The 16,773-nt window shown below is 59.0% G+C and overlaps 1 protein-coding gene across 1 annotated transcript; it reads right to left on the reverse strand.

Annotated features, from left to right (window-relative positions):
- Positions 1–3,461: 3,461 nt before the first annotated feature.
- TMEM82 (transmembrane protein 82) lies at positions 3,462–12,531 on the reverse strand. Its single transcript, XM_008169877.4, has 6 exons — positions 12,168–12,531; positions 12,012–12,084; positions 9,338–9,512; positions 6,951–7,359; positions 5,759–5,946; positions 3,462–5,080 (listed from the first exon to the last, which is right to left on the reverse strand). The coding sequence occupies exons 1-6, from the start codon at positions 12,253–12,255 to the stop codon at positions 4,958–4,960; spliced, it is 1,056 nt and encodes a 351-aa protein (XP_008168099.2). The 5' UTR covers positions 12,256–12,531; the 3' UTR covers positions 3,462–4,957.
- Positions 12,532–16,773: the final 4,242 nt, after the last annotated feature.

Consider the following 16,773-nt stretch of genomic DNA (forward strand, 5'->3'; position numbering starts at 1 on the left):
AGCAGAAGGGGTCCGTTTTACAGCTGTCGTTCTCAGTACCTTTGTCCCAAGATGGCAGAAATCCCAATAGGACAGTGGAGCTCCCAAGAGCCCCACCATTCAGGGTGGCAAATCTTGCAATATTTTCTTCAGTGCCTCTTATGACATTTTCTACCTGTCTGTGCTGAAATTTCATGAGATGAGCTTGGGAGATTTTTGGCTCCTTTGGATCCAAATGCAGACCCCTCACCCAGATGCAGCGTTAGACCGCTCCTGGAGTCTGGTCCAGATCCGAACACACCTCCTCAGTCCAGGTCTGTTAGAAACAAGACATCGTATGTCACCAGTGACATATGGGCTGGATCAGTCTAGGCGTCAGAACAGCAGACTGGCATATAGGAGACCTGGATTCTATCCCCGGCTCCCTGTGTGAACTTGGGCAAGTCATGGCATTGCATGGTGCCTCCATTTCCCCATCAGTAAGACAGGGATACAAGTGCTTTGAGAGCCTCAGCTGCGCGGTGCCGTGCATGTGCACAGGACTAGTGTTGCCCGGTGAGCTGGCAGGGGCTATAAAGTCAAATGTTGACCGGAACAGGAAAGCAAAGTCATTTCGGTCATAATGACAGCAGCCTCCTTTAAGGCCTTTCACCCACCAGCCTGCGCCTTCGTGTGCAGGCACAAGTCCAGGCAGGGTGCGGGTTGGGGAAGGAATGTTGCCGTCAGCATTACGCTGGCAGGGCGCCGTTCGGCAGCGGGTAGCTACAGGCCCTGAAGCAGACCCTGGGATGCCCGCTGTTCGGCGTTAGAGCAGGGATTCCTGTCAGCGCCCGGGGGACACAGGGAGAGCTGTCAGTGCCCGTGAAGAGAGCTGGGCACGATTCCCGAATTTCCCAAGGTCCCCCCCCGGCTTTCTGAGGCGGAGTGGGCATCGCCGCAAACACTGCTCTTCATCGTGATGAGGGGGAGCCTCAGCCCACCCCCTCTGCAGCTGGCCAGCTGGGCTGCCAGCCCCACAAGCTGCTGTCCGAGGAGCGGATGCGACAAGTTGACGCAGGCCGAGGGGAATCAGCAGCAGAGGTGGGCTGGGCTGACCTGTGGGAGAGCCCCCCCTGGGCCTGCGCTGCCCCTCTGCATCGGCATCACTCGACAGCAAGTCCAGCTCGGACCTGTTCGCACCCAGGTTCATTCCCAGCCAGCCGCTGCTGACGCAGCCCTTTGCTGGGACACTGGTGAATAGCAACAGTGACACCCTGTGGCCGGCTGGTTGGCCTAGATCCCTGCTCCGCATTTGCAGGAGAACCAGCTGATCCCAGCACTCAGAGCCAGGGGCTACATCCTGGCCAGCCAGTGCTCAGAACCCCACTGGAAGTGTGATGCCCATCAGAGATACAGTCACTGGTGGGGGCCTCAGTAGCTGGGTGGCTGCAGGAAGTGGGCCGGGGAATGCAGTAGTGACTGGGCTGGTGCTGATCCCATGTGGTGATAGCACTTTACAACCCACAAGCTCCCCTGGCTACTGCTCCCCCAGCCCCTCAGCTCCCCTCAGTCTTTTCTGCTAGCCCCTGCTGGGAACACCTGCCGCTGCCCATGGGCTGATGGTCATCCTCCCTCTCCTCCTTCGCCCTGGCTATGAGCACAAAGGAGAGGGGCACTGGGGGTGCAGGGCCAGCGGCCGGGCATGGATCTACATCAGGGCAAGTTGTTCCAGGAGAAGGGGGCTTTGAAGGGGAGGATGGTCCTGGAGCTAAAGCCTGTAATAGGCCTCTGGGTTCCACTGCTGCCTTTGCCTTGTGCGGCCTGGGGCCAACTGCTGCCCCAGGTGTAAAATGCGGGTTGTGATTCTGCAGGAACATGGGCCTTGCATCATGGGACCCTGCCGTGGCTGGCCCTGCACACAGCCTAACTTCACAACGGCGAATGGTGCAGTGAGCGCAGAGGGAGGTAAGTTTTCACCCTGGATTTCACAGGCTCGAGAGGCTGAGTGGGGCTGTGCCCAGGGCCGGCTCCAGGCACCAGACGAGAAAGCACGTGCCTGGGGCGGCACATTGTAAGGGGCGGCATTCTGGCCAATTTTGGGGCAGCCAGCCCAGCCCTGCAGGGGCACGAACTAAGCGATCCCCGCCGCTCACCGTGGCCCCGGGCTCTCCGGGACGCGCCACTCCCCACCGCCTGCACCGGCCTCCGCCACCCGTGCTGCTCTGAGCCCGGCCCAGCCGAGCTGTCTTTAAAGGAGCGGCTGAGCCAGCATCTCCTGCAGCCCCCGGGGGCTCCGCCTGCCCGGCCGGGAGAGGCACCCCAAGGCCGGAGGGCTGCCTACAGGCGGAGAGAGCGGGCGGGTGCCATCCTCCACCCCCCTGCAAGCCGCCCTGACTGCCCTCCACGCGGTCCCTGCGGCTGCCATTTTTTTGTTTGTTTTTGGTTCAGCAGTCGGGCTGCCTTTTTTTTTTTTTTTTTTGCCTGGGGTGGCAAAAAATCTAGAACCAGCCCTGGCTGTGCCTCATAGCTCAGGCCCTGGAGTTGGCCCATTCCTTAGTCGCTGGGACTGTACCCTCCCGGGGACAGCAAGGGGGGCCTGGGGGTAGGGTACAGTCATAGGAGGCAGGAGCCCTGAGGCCAGTTCCAAGCCCCCGACTCTTGGTAAGGTCACAAACTCTCTGTGCCTCAGCGTCCCCATTTGCAACGAGGCCAGTACCCCCCGCCTCCCACGGGCTGGTGAAGAGCACGGAGATCCCAGCCGGAAGGTTTTAGGGCCAACATCTCCCCATTACTTGGTCCCTACTGGAGAAACGTGATACAGCCAGGCTTTGGACTGGGGCGGGGCGTGCGTGCGTAAAATGAGCAAATCATGCTGGCTTAGGTTAAAATAAAACCACCACCATAACCCTTCCACACGGGGAGCAGGAGCCCTTCAGCACCACTTAAGAAGACGATTTTTTATTTAAGCTTCTCTCCCAGCCAAGACATCAACTCCCCACAAAATTTCACATCCCCAGCTGGCCTGCAGCCCCCATCTCACCAAGACAGGCAGTTCCACCGTGAGACCCATCAGTCAGGCCAGGCCTGCTAGCACGGTCTACTCAGCCGCCCGCTACTGGAGTCTGTTCCCGCTCCTGGTTTGCAACAGGTGGCAGCAGGGTTTACGGTCGGAGTGGAAATGGTTCTGAAGGACCCCCGCCTGATGTGGAAGGTAGGAGCCCAAGAACTGGCATGTTGGACTGGCCCGTGGACTTCACCCATCATCTTACTTGGCTGGATAGGCCAAAGCTAGTGAGATACAAATGCCGGGCAGCTGGAGGAGGGTAGGGGCAGGGCAGGCTGGCGGGGGTGAAGAGAAGATTGAAGCACATCAGGCCACGTAGCTCCAAACATTTCCTGTCACTTCGATTGCCGGTGATCAGGTCAGGACCCTCCCACGGCCAATGATAAACAGTCAGAAGCGCCGTAACGAGGGACGGGGCTCTAGCCACCCACCTTCCAACTCAGTGTGTTTTAAACACTTTATTCTCACGGATGGCCATACAATTGACAGTACAAACCTCCATGGATTCCCCTCTTCCACCGAACTCACTAGACAGGGAAGCTGATGGGCACCGCGCCTCACGTCTCATTATGGGATGGTGTCTGGAGCCCAGCCCAGGCGCTCACTGAAATCACAGCCCCAGAGGATGTGGCCCAAGGGTTCTGAAGGTTCAAGGTCGGGGAGAGCCTGAATGGGACAGAGCAAACCTGGAGCAGGAGGTCCAGACAGTCCCATCATGGGCTGCTCAATTTCAAGGTCAGCTCCAGCCACACACGAAGGCAGCAATTCAGAGATCCCGTCCAGCTGAGCCAACCCCTGCTTTCCAAACATCCAGCTGCAGGCTCATCCCCTTCAGAGCCCCTGAGGAACGGCTCTATGCCCCCGGGACAGTTAGATGCTCAGGGGTACTGAGGGACACCCCAGCCCCTGGCATAGAGGGACGCTGAGGAGGTGCACACGGAGGGGAGGGCTTGCCTGCTGCTGTGAGATGAGAGGGAGCCCCCACTGCACCAACACCCAGTGAGGAGGGGTAATTCCTTGGCAATGAATTAGGAGTGAATTCTTTACAGGAAGGGTGTAGGTCCTGGATTAACAGGCCTGGACCTCCATCCCCCAGCTTGTCTCCTCTGCTGCCCGGCCAAGGGGCCTCAGCCTTGACTTGAAGGGGGAACCTCCAGGAGGAGAGCAAGGCCCATGTCCATTCACTCTCTAGCAGCTGCTGAGCAGGGGGTCGATGGGGACTGAGAGTCAGGCAAGAGGGACACCTGTGCATGGATCCAGCTGGCCACCAACTCATTCCACCCGGGCCACCAAAAACCTCAGATGGCAGCAACCCCGGCTGGCTTCGACCAAGCTCCTCCTAGCCACCCCGTCCATCATGGCCTCTTCCCCGCCACCCACCTCCAGAACTGGCCTTATGCACCAGTTCAGTGGGCAAGACACTTGGCTTTGGGGTTGATCCAGGGACAGGTGGCTCCGGACACGAGCATTGCAAGCTCAGGTGCCCGGAGAGGCTGGGATCACTAGCCCCCGAGAGCTGCTGGTCGGGGCAAGCTAGAGACAATCTGGAAAGAGCCAGCAGGGAAAGTGAAACCTTTCAAGGCCAGGCGTGCGGGGGGGACTGGTTTCCCATTCTCCAGTATGCGATGCAGCCCGGAGGGCGATGGGGGCCTCCCCATTTCCAGGGACCAGTGCAATTCGACCAACCGCAGGGTGTTGGGGGTTGAGGGGAGCAAAGAGTCATCTAGGTAGTTAACCTGGGACTGTGCAAACAACTGTCCATTTGAGAACGTCCTCAGCAGATCGCCCCCGAGCCTGGTTTGCTACTGGAGCACGTACGGCATGTGAATTAAGCCGCTTCAGCGGACCCGGCCTGGAGCTTAAAATGTCACATTTCAGTCCCGGTTGCTGGGGCTTTGCCGGTCTCGCCATCGCTGGAGCATGGCAGCCCCCTGCTCACCTCTCGGCTCCGGCCCCTCCACTTGAGGACCTGGTCACGGAGCTGTATTTTCTGCCAGGGGCCTCAGGCCTAGGCTGGGGCTGCCTGGAACTGGGTTCTGGGAACCTTTGAGAAAAATCCTGCGGAGAAGCAAAACCCCATCCCCCACCACCACACAACTATTAGACAGCGAACAGCCTCTCCAGCCAAGAGCCTGCCCTCACAGCCTGCCCGAGCGGCATCAGGCATAAGCCAACCGGCAGGTACCTGCGCCCCATAGCTGCACAGCCTTGGCCCACTCCCCAGACAGGTGTGCCCTGAGGAGGTGCTACCTGTCTCCCTCCCACGCTCAGGGCCCAGGTCTCTGCTGGAGTCAGTGTCATTCCACCCCAGAGAACTGGGCCCTTGCACTGGGCACAGATGTTCTCATTGGCTCCATTGTAACTGGTTGCTGGCTTCATCCTCCTGCCTCCGTGGCAGCCCCTTAGCTACTCATCCTCGTTCCCGTCGACCCGCTGTGCTTAACATCCTTCTCCTCTCCCCTCACTTCCACAATTCCTCCCCCTCCCCCTCAACAGAGTCGGTGAGACCCAGAGCCCATCATGCGAGTGCCAAGCAGACTCTCCTGAGATTTCCAAGGCAGGGGAACAGTTCTGCCCTTGCAAGCCTACTCACAGTCCCTCGGAGGTTAGATTGCACAGGGCAGGGCTGGATTTGCCCCGAGGAACACAAGAGACCATTTGGCAACACTAGGGCGTCTGGCTGCCCTCGTGCTCCTCCAGGTGCAGCATACGCGTACGGTATGTGGGCAGTCTCACCTGCGCTCGGCAGATGTCCAGCATGATTCCTGCCCGAACCAGGCACCAGATCTCACCCACCAGCGAGATGAAGATGTTCATGATGTCCATCCACCGGCCCACCGTCATGAGGAGGATGAGCAAACCTCCCATCCTCACAAACACCGTCTGATAGACCATCTGCTCGCTGGGGTTATGCCTCTGCTCCTCTGTCAGGAACAAAACGGTCATGGCATGAACCATTTCCTCCCCTCCCTTTGGGCTCGGGCAGCAGCTTCAGCCAGGTGGCTGCTATGGCCAGGAAAATGGTCCCTTCCTGAGACATTGGATTCAGCCACACTGGCGCTGGAGGTGTAACTCCCAGCTCGGGCTGACATATCTGCACTGGCTTTGACCAAACTAACGTGCTAAGAACAGACGAGTAGCTGCAGTGGCACAAGCGGTGGGACGGGCTGGCCACCTGAAGTACGCACTGAGGGTCCCGTACTACGCGTCAGCATAGACGCGCCCTTTGCAGCCGCATTGCAGCCACAGGAGAGCAAACTGGCGTCTGTTCTGCCTCCAGGGAGGGGCTGCAGGAAGCCATGCTCTTGACCTGCTGCCCGGGACAGTCCAGATCTCTGCCCTTGGCAGAAATCGGAGAATGGATCGTAGGCGTTGGAGTCCTATGACCTGAGCTAGGCAGGAGGTCAGAGGAGAGGATCACAGCGGTCACTTCTGGATTTATAATCTGGGGGATCAAGGTGGTGAGAACAGTTCCCAGGACAATGCTTCATTGCAAGGACAAAGCTAAATGCGGAGGTTAAGAACGAGAGAGAAACATGCCTGAGCGTTACCAAAGCTACACAAGCAGCAGGAGAGAATTGGGTCCCATTCTGGTTCCAAAAAACATTCCCGCCCACCACACTCGCTCCACCAACGAAGCGCAAAACAGAAGCGGCACATCATCAGAACGAGCTCCCATTGGCTGATCATACCCTGGAGGGCAACTTGACCCCTTGTCCTGCGTCCAACGGCTGGACTTGCTCATTGGGAGGTCTCCATTTAAAGGTCCCGTTTTGAGCGTTTTGTCCCCACGAATAAGACCCGGGGGTTCCTCCGTCATGCCTGGAAGTGCACAAAACAAATCCCCTTGCCAAAAAAACCTAGGGGCCTTGGGAGCATCCGGCCAGGAAGGAGCTCAGCTGGTTTCCAGCTGCCACGGGGACCTCACCTTGCATGTAGATGACCAGCAGGGTGTAGCAGATGGTGAGCGGCGTCCAGAAGCGAATGGCCTCCGAGGTGGTGAGGAAATCCCTGTTGATCAGCGCGACAGCGGCCAGGTCAGCCACCACGAAGGTGATCTTGAGGGCGTTGCAGAGCAGGGCGGGGATGCCGTGCCAGGCGGTGAGCAGGAAGATGCAGACCCCGCAGTAGCGCTCCTTGCTGTGGAGCTCGTACATGGTGCAGACGTGCCGGGCCAGCCTCCAGACGTAGCAGGTGATCAGGCCGGCCAGGCCCAGGCTGAGGAGCAGGTTGTAGCTGCGGTGGGGAGCCCCCTCCAGGAGGTAGCTGAGGCTGCAGGAGATGCCGCACCCCAGGGAGTACTGGCACAACAGGTACAACTGGCTGCTGTGGGCCCCCTGCGGAAGCGGAGCATTGGAGATGCAGCACGTTAGCTACACGCCCGTGGGATGGCTAGTTACACATGTTCCTCCAGACGGAGCCCAGTGGCTGGTCTAATTCCCCGGCACAGCAAGTGGAAACCACTCAAGACATCAGAGAGCAGCCGCCAACTTGGGGCGGCTAATGTTACACCACAGCTAAGATCGTGGTGGTGTCACAAGACAGCGGAGTAAGCGCTGGGACCAGAACACGGCTCCTTCAGCTACCCACCTACCACCTGAGCTACGGGACTGCCCCAAGACAGGTAGCTCCTTTGTTCTCCGTTGCCCTCTAATGTCTGGCACAACATCCCTTTGCCTGTCCTCTCCTCTCCTCCACATCCACACCCCCACGTGGCCTGTGGCCATGAGTTAGGACTTTGTAGACCTCTGCCTTGAGGTTTCGTGAGCTGCAGACCCTTGGGCGGAGGAGCACTGGTAAAAACGAGGGGCTCCCAACCCTGGTAGGTTCTCCCATCCCACAGCAGCCCAGATACAGGACGGTCTGATGAGCAAAACCTCTGGGCCTACACTTGCTTCTAATCACGGTCATCTGACGCTGCCCAGGAAGGGTGGTCCAGCGGCTAGGCTAGTACCCTAGGCCGGTGGTTTTCAACCTTTTTTTTCTGGCAACCCAGTTGAAGAAAATTGTTGATGCCCACGACCCAACGGAGCTGGGGATGAGGGGGTTGGGGTGCGGGAGGGGTCAGGGCTCTGGGCTGGGGGTGCAGGCTCTGGGGTGGAGCTGGGGTTTGGGGTGCAGGAGGGGTCTCTGGGTTTGGGGGGCCTCAGGGCTGGGGCAGGGGTGTGGGAGGGGGTCAGGGTTCTGGGTTGGGGGTGCAGGATCTGGGGTGAGGCCAGAGATGAGGGGTTTGGGTGCAGGAGGGGGCTCCAGGTTTGGGGGGGGCTCAGGGCTGGGGCAGGGGGTTGGGGTGCAGGAGGGGGTCAGGGCTCTGGGCTGGGGGTGCAGGCTCTAGGGTGGGGCCAGGGATGAGGGGGTTGGGGTGCAGGGGGGGCACAGGGCACGGGCTTACCTCCAGCTGCTCCCGGTCAGTGGGGCAGCCAGGGTGCTAAGGCAGGCTTCCTGCCTGTCCTGGCACTGTGGACCGCGCTGCACCCCAGAAGTTGCCAGCAGCAGGTGCTGGCACTGCCCCCCCAGCTCATGGGAACTGGCCAATGGGAATGTGGAGCCCGTGCTCAAGGTGGGGGCAGTGCACAGAGCCTCGTGGCCCCACCGCCTAGGAGCCGGACCTGCTGCTGGCCATTTCCAGGGCGTAGCACAGTGTTACACAGGTAGGGACTAGCCTGCCTTAGCCAGGCACTACCGCCAACGGGCCTTTGACTGGCCCGGTCGACGGTGCTGACCAGTGCTGCCGCGACCCAGTGCCTTCCATTCCGCAGTTTGAAAACCACTGCCCTGGGCTGCCACTCAGCAGATCAACATTTGACTCCTGGCTCTAGTCTCTTGGTCCTCAGACCAGCGAGGTCTGGAGAAGTAATCAGCGTCAGCTCAGCAGCACCTCCCTCAGGTCAGTCGCAGGGGTGTTTAGAGACATCAACGAAGGGACTGGGCACTCCCTGGGGCAGGAATCTTACAGGCAAATGGAAGATGGAGAACCATGCACAGTGTGGCCTAGTGAACAGAGCACTAAACTGGGACTCATGAGACCTGGGTTCTGTTCCTGGCTCTGTGAGACTTTGGGCAAGTCTCTACTCCACTCTGCCTCAGTCTCCCCTTCTGTAAAATGGGGATAAACGACACAGATCTCCTTTCTTAAGCATTTTGAGATCTACTGAAGAAAAGTGTCCTGTGAGAGCTGTGAGTTATTACTACAGTGCACTAGACTATACATCAGGAATCCACCCTCCTGGTCCAGGCCCAGCGATGGCTCATACACGACTACAGAGAGTATCAGGAGATTATTACACAGGCCCTTTCCCAGAGACGACGACTCACCTTATTCAGGGACAGCAGCATAGACACAGCCCTGAGGGAAAACTCCAACACCACCAAAGCAGCCACGCGATACCCAACCACCGTGAAGATCAACGTCAGTAGAAAGAGGTGGACGTGATCCAGCAGGGACCACTGGGAGCGGATGGTCTCCTTCTCCTTCTGCCTGTCCGGGTCACTGGGAACAGAGAGACACACGCTCAGGATCAGCCCTCCGACTCCCCCCATTACTCCAACCAAGAGCAGCTTTTCTTGCTTTTGCCTTTGGTCCATCCAGGCCCCTCTCCTGCCTGGAGGATGCCCCCTGCTCCCCAAGTCCTCCATCCAAAGCAGCTAATAACTACCACAGCAGCTCAGGATCCCAACGTGTTACCCGTCTGCTCTAGTTTATGCATAAAGGCCAGCGCCGCACATCCAGCCCCAGCGAGACGCAGCCGACTCTGGGGAGAGGAGCTTGAGTCAAAGACACCAGCCGTACGCTTATGAACGAGGGGCAGGAGATCTTCACAGAGCAGCGGGACTCGTGTGGGTCTTTGGGTCTGACCCAAGAGATCCAGGCACAAGAAGCTGCCCAGGGTTGGCTCCACCTGACGGGCAGCGACTCCAGAATTCTGGCCACACAAGAGGCCCCCTCAGCCGGAAAGTAAATAATAACCCCAAAGAAACCCAGTTCCAGACTCTTCCCCCACCCCAGCTACCCACCCGTTCTCCCAGAGCTCTTCAACCTACACCAGGTCCCCTGTCCCAGGCCCCCCCGGCAGCTGTTCCTCACAGATCATCTCCTGGGCTCTGGCCATGGGGGAGAGCGGGTCCACTCTGGTGGAGGGTTCAGGGCCAGGGAGGGGGGTGTTCCCCTTTGGCTTTTGAGGTGGCAGGTCTGCCCTGAGCAGTGTTGGGGTGGGGGGCAGATGTCCCAAGGCTGGAGCAAGGAGAAAGGGAAGGGACCCCTTCCAGAAGCAGCTGGGGCTGGGTTGAATAGGCTGCAGCCCCTCCGTGCAGGGGTAGCTTGGTGCTTTCTCCTCCCAGTGCTGCAGGCAAAGGCTCTGGGGTGCGCCCCCATAGGCACCAGAGACACCCAATTCCCAGCCACAGGGGCGCTAGTGGGTCCCTCTCAGAGAGGGCGGAGCAGCTCGACCAGCAGAGGTTGCCAACCATCCAGGATTCATTTCATGCAATGAAACCTCCAGGAATAACGCCAACCAAAATTGGCCACCTGAAGAGTGGCCTGTGCATTGCGGGGTGGGGCACAAAGCCTTCTTTTTTTGCCAATCTTCCCCCCCTTCCCCAAGTGTAACTAGTATCTGGCCCCTGCTGCCCCCCAGAGGCAGCCTTAGGACTGTGGGGCCAGCCAGGGAGCTGATCTAACACATTGGCCGAGCCAAGAGAGGCCCTGAACGTGTGTCTGTAACGCGATAACTTTGGAAGGCCGGGTCTGGTCAATTCCAAAAGCCAGGGAATGTTCTAGGCATCACTGGGCAGAACCCTATTGATTGGGTGGGTGGGGGGGGAGGTCAGAAAAACCCAAAGGGGGAAGTGGGGAGACCCTGTCATGTGGTTGGCAGAGTCAGCAGCTTCAACCAGGCTTGCAGCCTTGGGGGGCAGCCATGAATACCATCCAGCGTCACACGACCCCAGCCCAGCTGTGCCCATCCTCCCCATAGAGGCTAACATGCTGACCCCCAGAATGACTTAGCGCCAAGACAGAAGGAATGAATAATGGGCTTGCGGGGGGGGAAGGGAGGCCCCCAGAGCCATGGGTATGGGGAAGAGGGAATGTGGGTACAGAGAGCCCCTGGCATGCAGGGCAGAAAGAGAGAGAATTTTATGGGGGAGGGGGACACCCTGTGCCCTGGCATGAGGGAGGAGCGGGGGGATTGCAGGAAGTCCCTGTATTTTTAATGGAGATATCTCACCCATCTCCTAGAACTGGAAGGGACCTTGAAAGGTCATCGAGTCCAGCCCTCTGCCTTCACTAGCAGGACCAAGTACTGATTTTGCCCCAGATCCCTAAGTGGCCCCCTCAAGGATTGAACTCACAACCCTGGGTTTAGCAGGCCAATGCTCAAACCACTGAGCTATCCCTCTCCCCCTGTAGTAGAAGGGGATGAGGGGGCAGCACACGGGGATCTGGGGGGGGGGGGGAGAACAGAGGGATGTGTGCAGTGAGCTGGGCCTACACAAGGCATGAAGTGTGTCACGCCCTTGTTGTATAGGCTAGTAACCAGCGTGTGTGAGTGAGAGAGCGAGCGCGTGGCGGGGGGGGGGGGGGGGGGGGAGAGAGGGGGCAGCCTAGCCCCAGATACCAGTTAATCTTTACAATCAGCTCCAAGGCTCTGCCCAAGGGAAAAGAGCTAGAGACTCAAACAGCTTTTCCCCCGCCAGGCCCAGGGGCAGCTCCGATACCAGGGGACTGGCAGGAGCCCAGCAGGGGACAGAACCCGCCATTCCAGACAGCCCGGTATGGTCCCGCTGCAGGGGTAAGCTGCGACCCGCCTGGATTTTAATGCCAGGCGTCAGAGTCCGTTCTTCTCCACGTGGGATTCATGCAGCTGGCGTGCCCGTCTCAACTGAACCCGCAGGGCGGTGGGACCCGGGGGCAGGGAGAAAGGGCTTGGAGGAAATCAAAGCTGCTCAGGGAATCAGTTTTGTTGGGACGAGCGATTCCTCCCCCACTTACTTCAGACACTGGATGTAGAGATAAATCTTCACCAGGCTGCAGAGGACAGACACGGCACAAGCTCCTATTAGCCCTGCAGGGGAGAAAAGAGCCAGGTGGGTCCTGGGGAAGCCAAGGAGACCAGAGAGGGAAGCTAGTAAAGGGCTCTAACCTCACCTTGCAAGAGAGAGTCCAGCAGGGTGGAACCCCAGGCCAAGCTGGGGAAGCCAGGGAGCCAGGAGGCCAAGAACTCAAAGGAGAACATTTCCCACCAGCTCTGAGCGGGCTTGGAACCAGGTGTGGGGAGCTGGGCTGATGTCAGTCTCAAAGGTCTGCAGAAAGGCGTTTGATAAGAGGCACCAGGAGGGGGCTAGAGTGCTGGTGAATCATTCTCCATGTGCCCTGCCGCCTGCAATCAGCTGGCCAGAGAGGGCTGGGGGAGTGGGAAGGGCTCTTCACAAGGTTGCCTGGAATTCCTGTGTTAAAGGGACCCAGCCAGGCAAATTCGTTCTGCGGCTGGGCTAAAGAAATCGTTCCAGTCGTCGCCCCATTCACAGCCAAGGAACAGATTTCTGTTCAGCACCAAGCATTCGCCCTGCCCATTTCACAACCCAAACACTGCAATGCTTTGCTAGCCTAAGGCAGCCGGCCCGGTGGCAACATGGAGGGGAGAAGCTGGGTTCCGTGCTTGGTTCTGCTACCAACTCAAAGCCTGGGATATGGGGCAAGTTATTTTGCTGCTTGTGCCTCAGTTTCCCCGTGTGTAAAATGCAGCAAATGCTGCTCACCCTCCTTTCTAAAGTGCTTCCAGACCCTCTGATTCAAACTCTCCTTGTGTCCTTGATATTGTTAGTAGTGCATGAAAACTGACCCACCCCCGCTTCTCCGAGCATGAAACAGAAACAGCCAAAACGTGGCAAAGTACCAGTTTTAAAAAAACCCTTTTGGGTTGTATCAGCTCAGGTTTTGGTGCTCACCTAGGGGGAAAAAACTGGTTCTTTTCTTAAAGTGATTTTAAGCCTGACCCCGCCCCCCATGTGTGTAGTTAATCAATGTAAGCGTGGGGGCGGGAGCCAATACATGGGAGAAAAACTAGAAGAAAAGCTGATCTCTGTCCCGCTCACCCCCTTTCCTCCGCTCTCTTCTGTCTGGGTATTTCTGCCGAGCCAGGTGGGATCTATGTGGAGAAGATGATGGCAAAGAACCACTCTCTGTTTACACGTCCCTGCCACAGGGCAGAAGGTGTGAATGGTCCAATATAACATTTCTCAGTCAGTTTCTCATCCCAATGGCATTTGGGTGTTTGAATTAACCCCCCTTTTTTTTCGAGCAGTGTGGCCAGACACTGAGGGAAAGGGACTTAGTGGTTGGTTAAAGTAATCAGTGATTACTGGGATGCCCTGATACTTTAACCCCTTCAGAGCTGCAATCTGAAGGCCCCGCTCCTGTGATTAGCTCTGTGTGGGTCAATGCCAACACCCATGCACCGTGCAGGGCTCATTGCTGGCTGAGCCTAATCGTAGAGCATGTGAGTGGAACATGCTTCAAATCATAGTCAACTGGGTTTTTAGGAGAGCAGGGCACCTTTGGGGGCACGAGCCCAAATCTGCCCCACCTCGCTCCCTGCTATTGGAAACCCTCCCCAATGCTCGGAGCTGCAGCCCTGCCTGCAAACCCTCGAGCGCATCTAGAGGCCAGGTGTCACCTCTTTGGGACCTGGCCAGCTTCCTACAGCTCGGATAGTGGCCCCCATCCCTTAGGGCACATGGAGCTGTTTGGGGCAGGAGGGTTAATTGTTTGTGTCAGTGATTCTTGGCGCTGGGCGGGTCTGCTCCAGCCCACATCCATGGCCTTACAGCCCAGCTGCCCCTGGGATGCTTTGAGGGGAGTCTGTCCTGCAAGACTTTCTGCTGGTGCAGGGGGATAAATTTGGAGGGAGGGGGTGGGGGAGTTAGAAGGGACAAGCTGGGTGCTTGACAGAAGGGGCAGGGACTATTCATGGCTTGATATAGGTGTTGGCCACATAAGCAGCCACCTAAAGCATCATCATTTTAAGCACCTCTAGCCCAGCCACCCCCTACCCGCTGGAGGCCAATCAGTTACGGTCCTGGCCTTTTCGGAGTGCTCCCCCACACCCCAACTTTCAGAGGAACTGGCTAGAGCAGCAACCCCTTTCAGAGGGGAAACCCAGCACTGAATTGGGGGGGGAGGGGGTCTGTATATTGCAGAGTTTCTGTGCCACTCGCTGGTGGCATCAGGGCAGGGCACCAGGGGGTGATTCTATGGGCCATGCCCCTTTCCGTAGAGCTGTATGCCCTTTGCTCCAGGGGCACAGGCATGATGCCAATGAAGTATAATTGGTCACATTTCCTGCATGGCCCCAGTAGGTGGCAGCAGGAGTCCACAGGGACCCAGGTGAGCTAGGCCTGGACTCAGGGCCAGGAACCGGTTTAGTGCCTGGTGCCCAGGGCTGGGATCCCAGCCCTGCGTGAACACACTGTGGCTGACGCGCCTGGGATTGAACTAGGGATCTCCAGAGCTGAAAGCACAAGCGTCTACAGCCTGAGCCACAGCTGGGGGCTGTGAGAGATGCCTCCCCCCGTGGGTCCGCCCTGAGGGGCCCGTAACACGCTCCCCAGCGGGTTACAAATGCCTGGCAGCGTCTGCCCTGCTGCCAGTACTGGCATTGGCCGGCTGCACGTGCAGCCTGGCACGGGCACCAGAGGCCGACTAGCAGGTGCCTAGGGCGGCACCTTGGTGCAAGGGATGAAGCTGGTGGGGCTGCCTGAGGGCGGGGGCAGCTGCCAGCTGGGGCTCTGAGGAGCTGGAAGCGGCCGCCTGCCCCTTCCCCGGGTGCTCCCCGCCCCCAGCACAGGTGAGGCCGGGGCTCAGGCGCTGAGCAGCTCAGGGCTACTCCTGGCAGCACCATGAGCGCGGCTGGGTCTCCACCTGGCTCCATGTCAGTGCCCAGCCCCCACGGGCACCCCAGCTCCTGCTTCAACGCCGTGGTGTCTGGGCTCTGGGGGCGCTGCCACCGCGTCCTGGCTACGAACCAGACAGCGAGGTGCTCACCTGGAACAGGCGGGGCCCAAGCTGGGGGGCAGAGTGTGGGGCACTGGCAGTGCTGGGGCTGAGGTGTCGGGACCCCCCCACACCCCACTCCCTGCGTAAGGAAGGTCAGTGTGCCCAGTCCTGGTGGCGTTGTGTGGGGCCGGGGGAAGGAGGGGGACGTGCTCCCCGTTAACTGGCGCCTATGGGCTGGGAGCTGCCCCCTGCGGGGACATTGGGCTCCTTGTGGTCGAGCTGAGCCGCTCCAGGGGGAGGAGCTGCTGCTGCCCGAGCCCGTTCCCCTCTTGGGCCCTGGGCAGCTGGACGTGCCTGGAAAGGGCCATTGGGCAGGGCAGCCCTGGGTGAGGGTATTGCCCACCCAGAGGGCAGGGCTCAGTGGCTTGCAGGGCCTACGGCTAAGGCCGAGGGGGTCTTTCATCCTGGCCTGGCCCAGTTCATCCCGGCATCTGGCACCGGGGCACAGTGGCCGCTGCAGCCCCAGGCCGGGGTCTGTCCCTGCAGCCTCCAACCCAGCAGCGCCAGGTCTGGGGGCGGTGGTAGCGGCAGCGGGGGAGGTGCCGGGGCTCCACTGCAAATTTCTAAAGGGGTGGGCGGCAGTCAGAGCATCTTAAGCGGCCCCTGGCAGGCACCATGTTACCAGCACTGATCTCCGTGCCCCCCAGATGGCTGCTCCCCGCCCAGTTCTCCTGCTCTCTGGCCTTGCACTCCCGTGCTGTCTGCATGGCACTGCCCTGTTCACACGCCAAAGTCAGGGCTCTGCCCTTCCACGTCCCCAGCAAGGGGCTCAGTGCCTGGCCTTGCTCTGATGGGCCCGGTTCGTTGCACTGGTTTTTCTTTGCGCTTTCCCCTGGAGCACCCCTCTGGAGTTGATCACCTCCTTTCCCCCCACAAAATACACCGACAGTCAGCTAGGGGCCCTTCTTACACTGTGGCCTGGCTCCCTGGACAGCAAGGGCCAGAGATACGGCATTACGGCTAAAACAATAAGGAGTCCAGTGGCACCTTAAAGATTAACCGATTTATTTGGAGAAGTGAGGTTTTTACCCACGAAAGCTTTTGCCCAAATAAATCGGTTAGTCTTTAAGGTGCCACCGGACTCCTTGTTGTTTTGGTGGATACAGACTAACACGGCTACCCCCTGATACTTGTCATGCCTGCTGTTTATCCCGGCACCGGGGGAGCCGGGTTCAAGTCTGGCTCATGCAGGGGACCTGATCACTAATTCCAGTTGCAGAATCCCCGTTCCAGGTGCCGACGCAGGAGCCAGAATGAGCAGGGTGTGCCCTCAGGCCACGGGGCAGGGGGCCTGCTGCTCCCATACAGGGCAAGTATGGGGGTGGAGCGAAAGCGTCCCCAAACCTGCATGGCTAACGGTCAACACTGCACCGCAGAGCCCTGCAGTGCTGCTCAGTTCTCTGGGGCCGGTGCAGTCTATCAGCCTGGTACACACCGGCGTATTTCTAACAATCTCCCGTGGCTGTGCCTTGCCAGCGGGGGTTGAGCCTGGGACCTCCCGAGCTAACGCCTACAGCTTTACTGCCTGAGTAGCACCCCCATAAATCTCTAGGCACAAGTCTAGCCACTAGAGGGGGACAAAAAGCCAGACTGTGTTCATGGGGAGCACAGTTGCCCCACCCTGGGCAGCGACAATGGCCGGGGAAGCCGTGCAGGCAGGACCCACGGGCTGACAGTTTACTGGCCCCTCGGCTCCCCC

This window comes from Chrysemys picta, chromosome 21 (assembly GCF_011386835.1).
Source record: "Chrysemys picta bellii isolate R12L10 chromosome 21, ASM1138683v2, whole genome shotgun sequence".
In the NCBI taxonomy this organism is placed as follows: Eukaryota; Metazoa; Chordata; order Testudines; family Emydidae; genus Chrysemys; species Chrysemys picta.

Excerpts from the sequence above, each read along its gene's own strand:
- TMEM82 (XM_008169877.4), bottom strand. The coding sequence starts at position 12,255 with ATGTTCTCCTTTGAGTTCTTGGCCTCCTGGCTCCCTGGCTTCCCCAGC. Across the intron at positions 7,360-9,337 it reads TGCTGCTGTCCCTGAATAAG|GGGGCCCACAGCAGCCAGTT; the intron begins GTGAGTCGTCGT and ends CCGCTTCCGCAG. Across the intron at positions 5,947-6,950 it reads GCTGGTCATCTACATGCAAG|AGGAGCAGAGGCATAACCCC; the intron begins GTGAGGTCCCCG and ends TGTTCCTGACAG.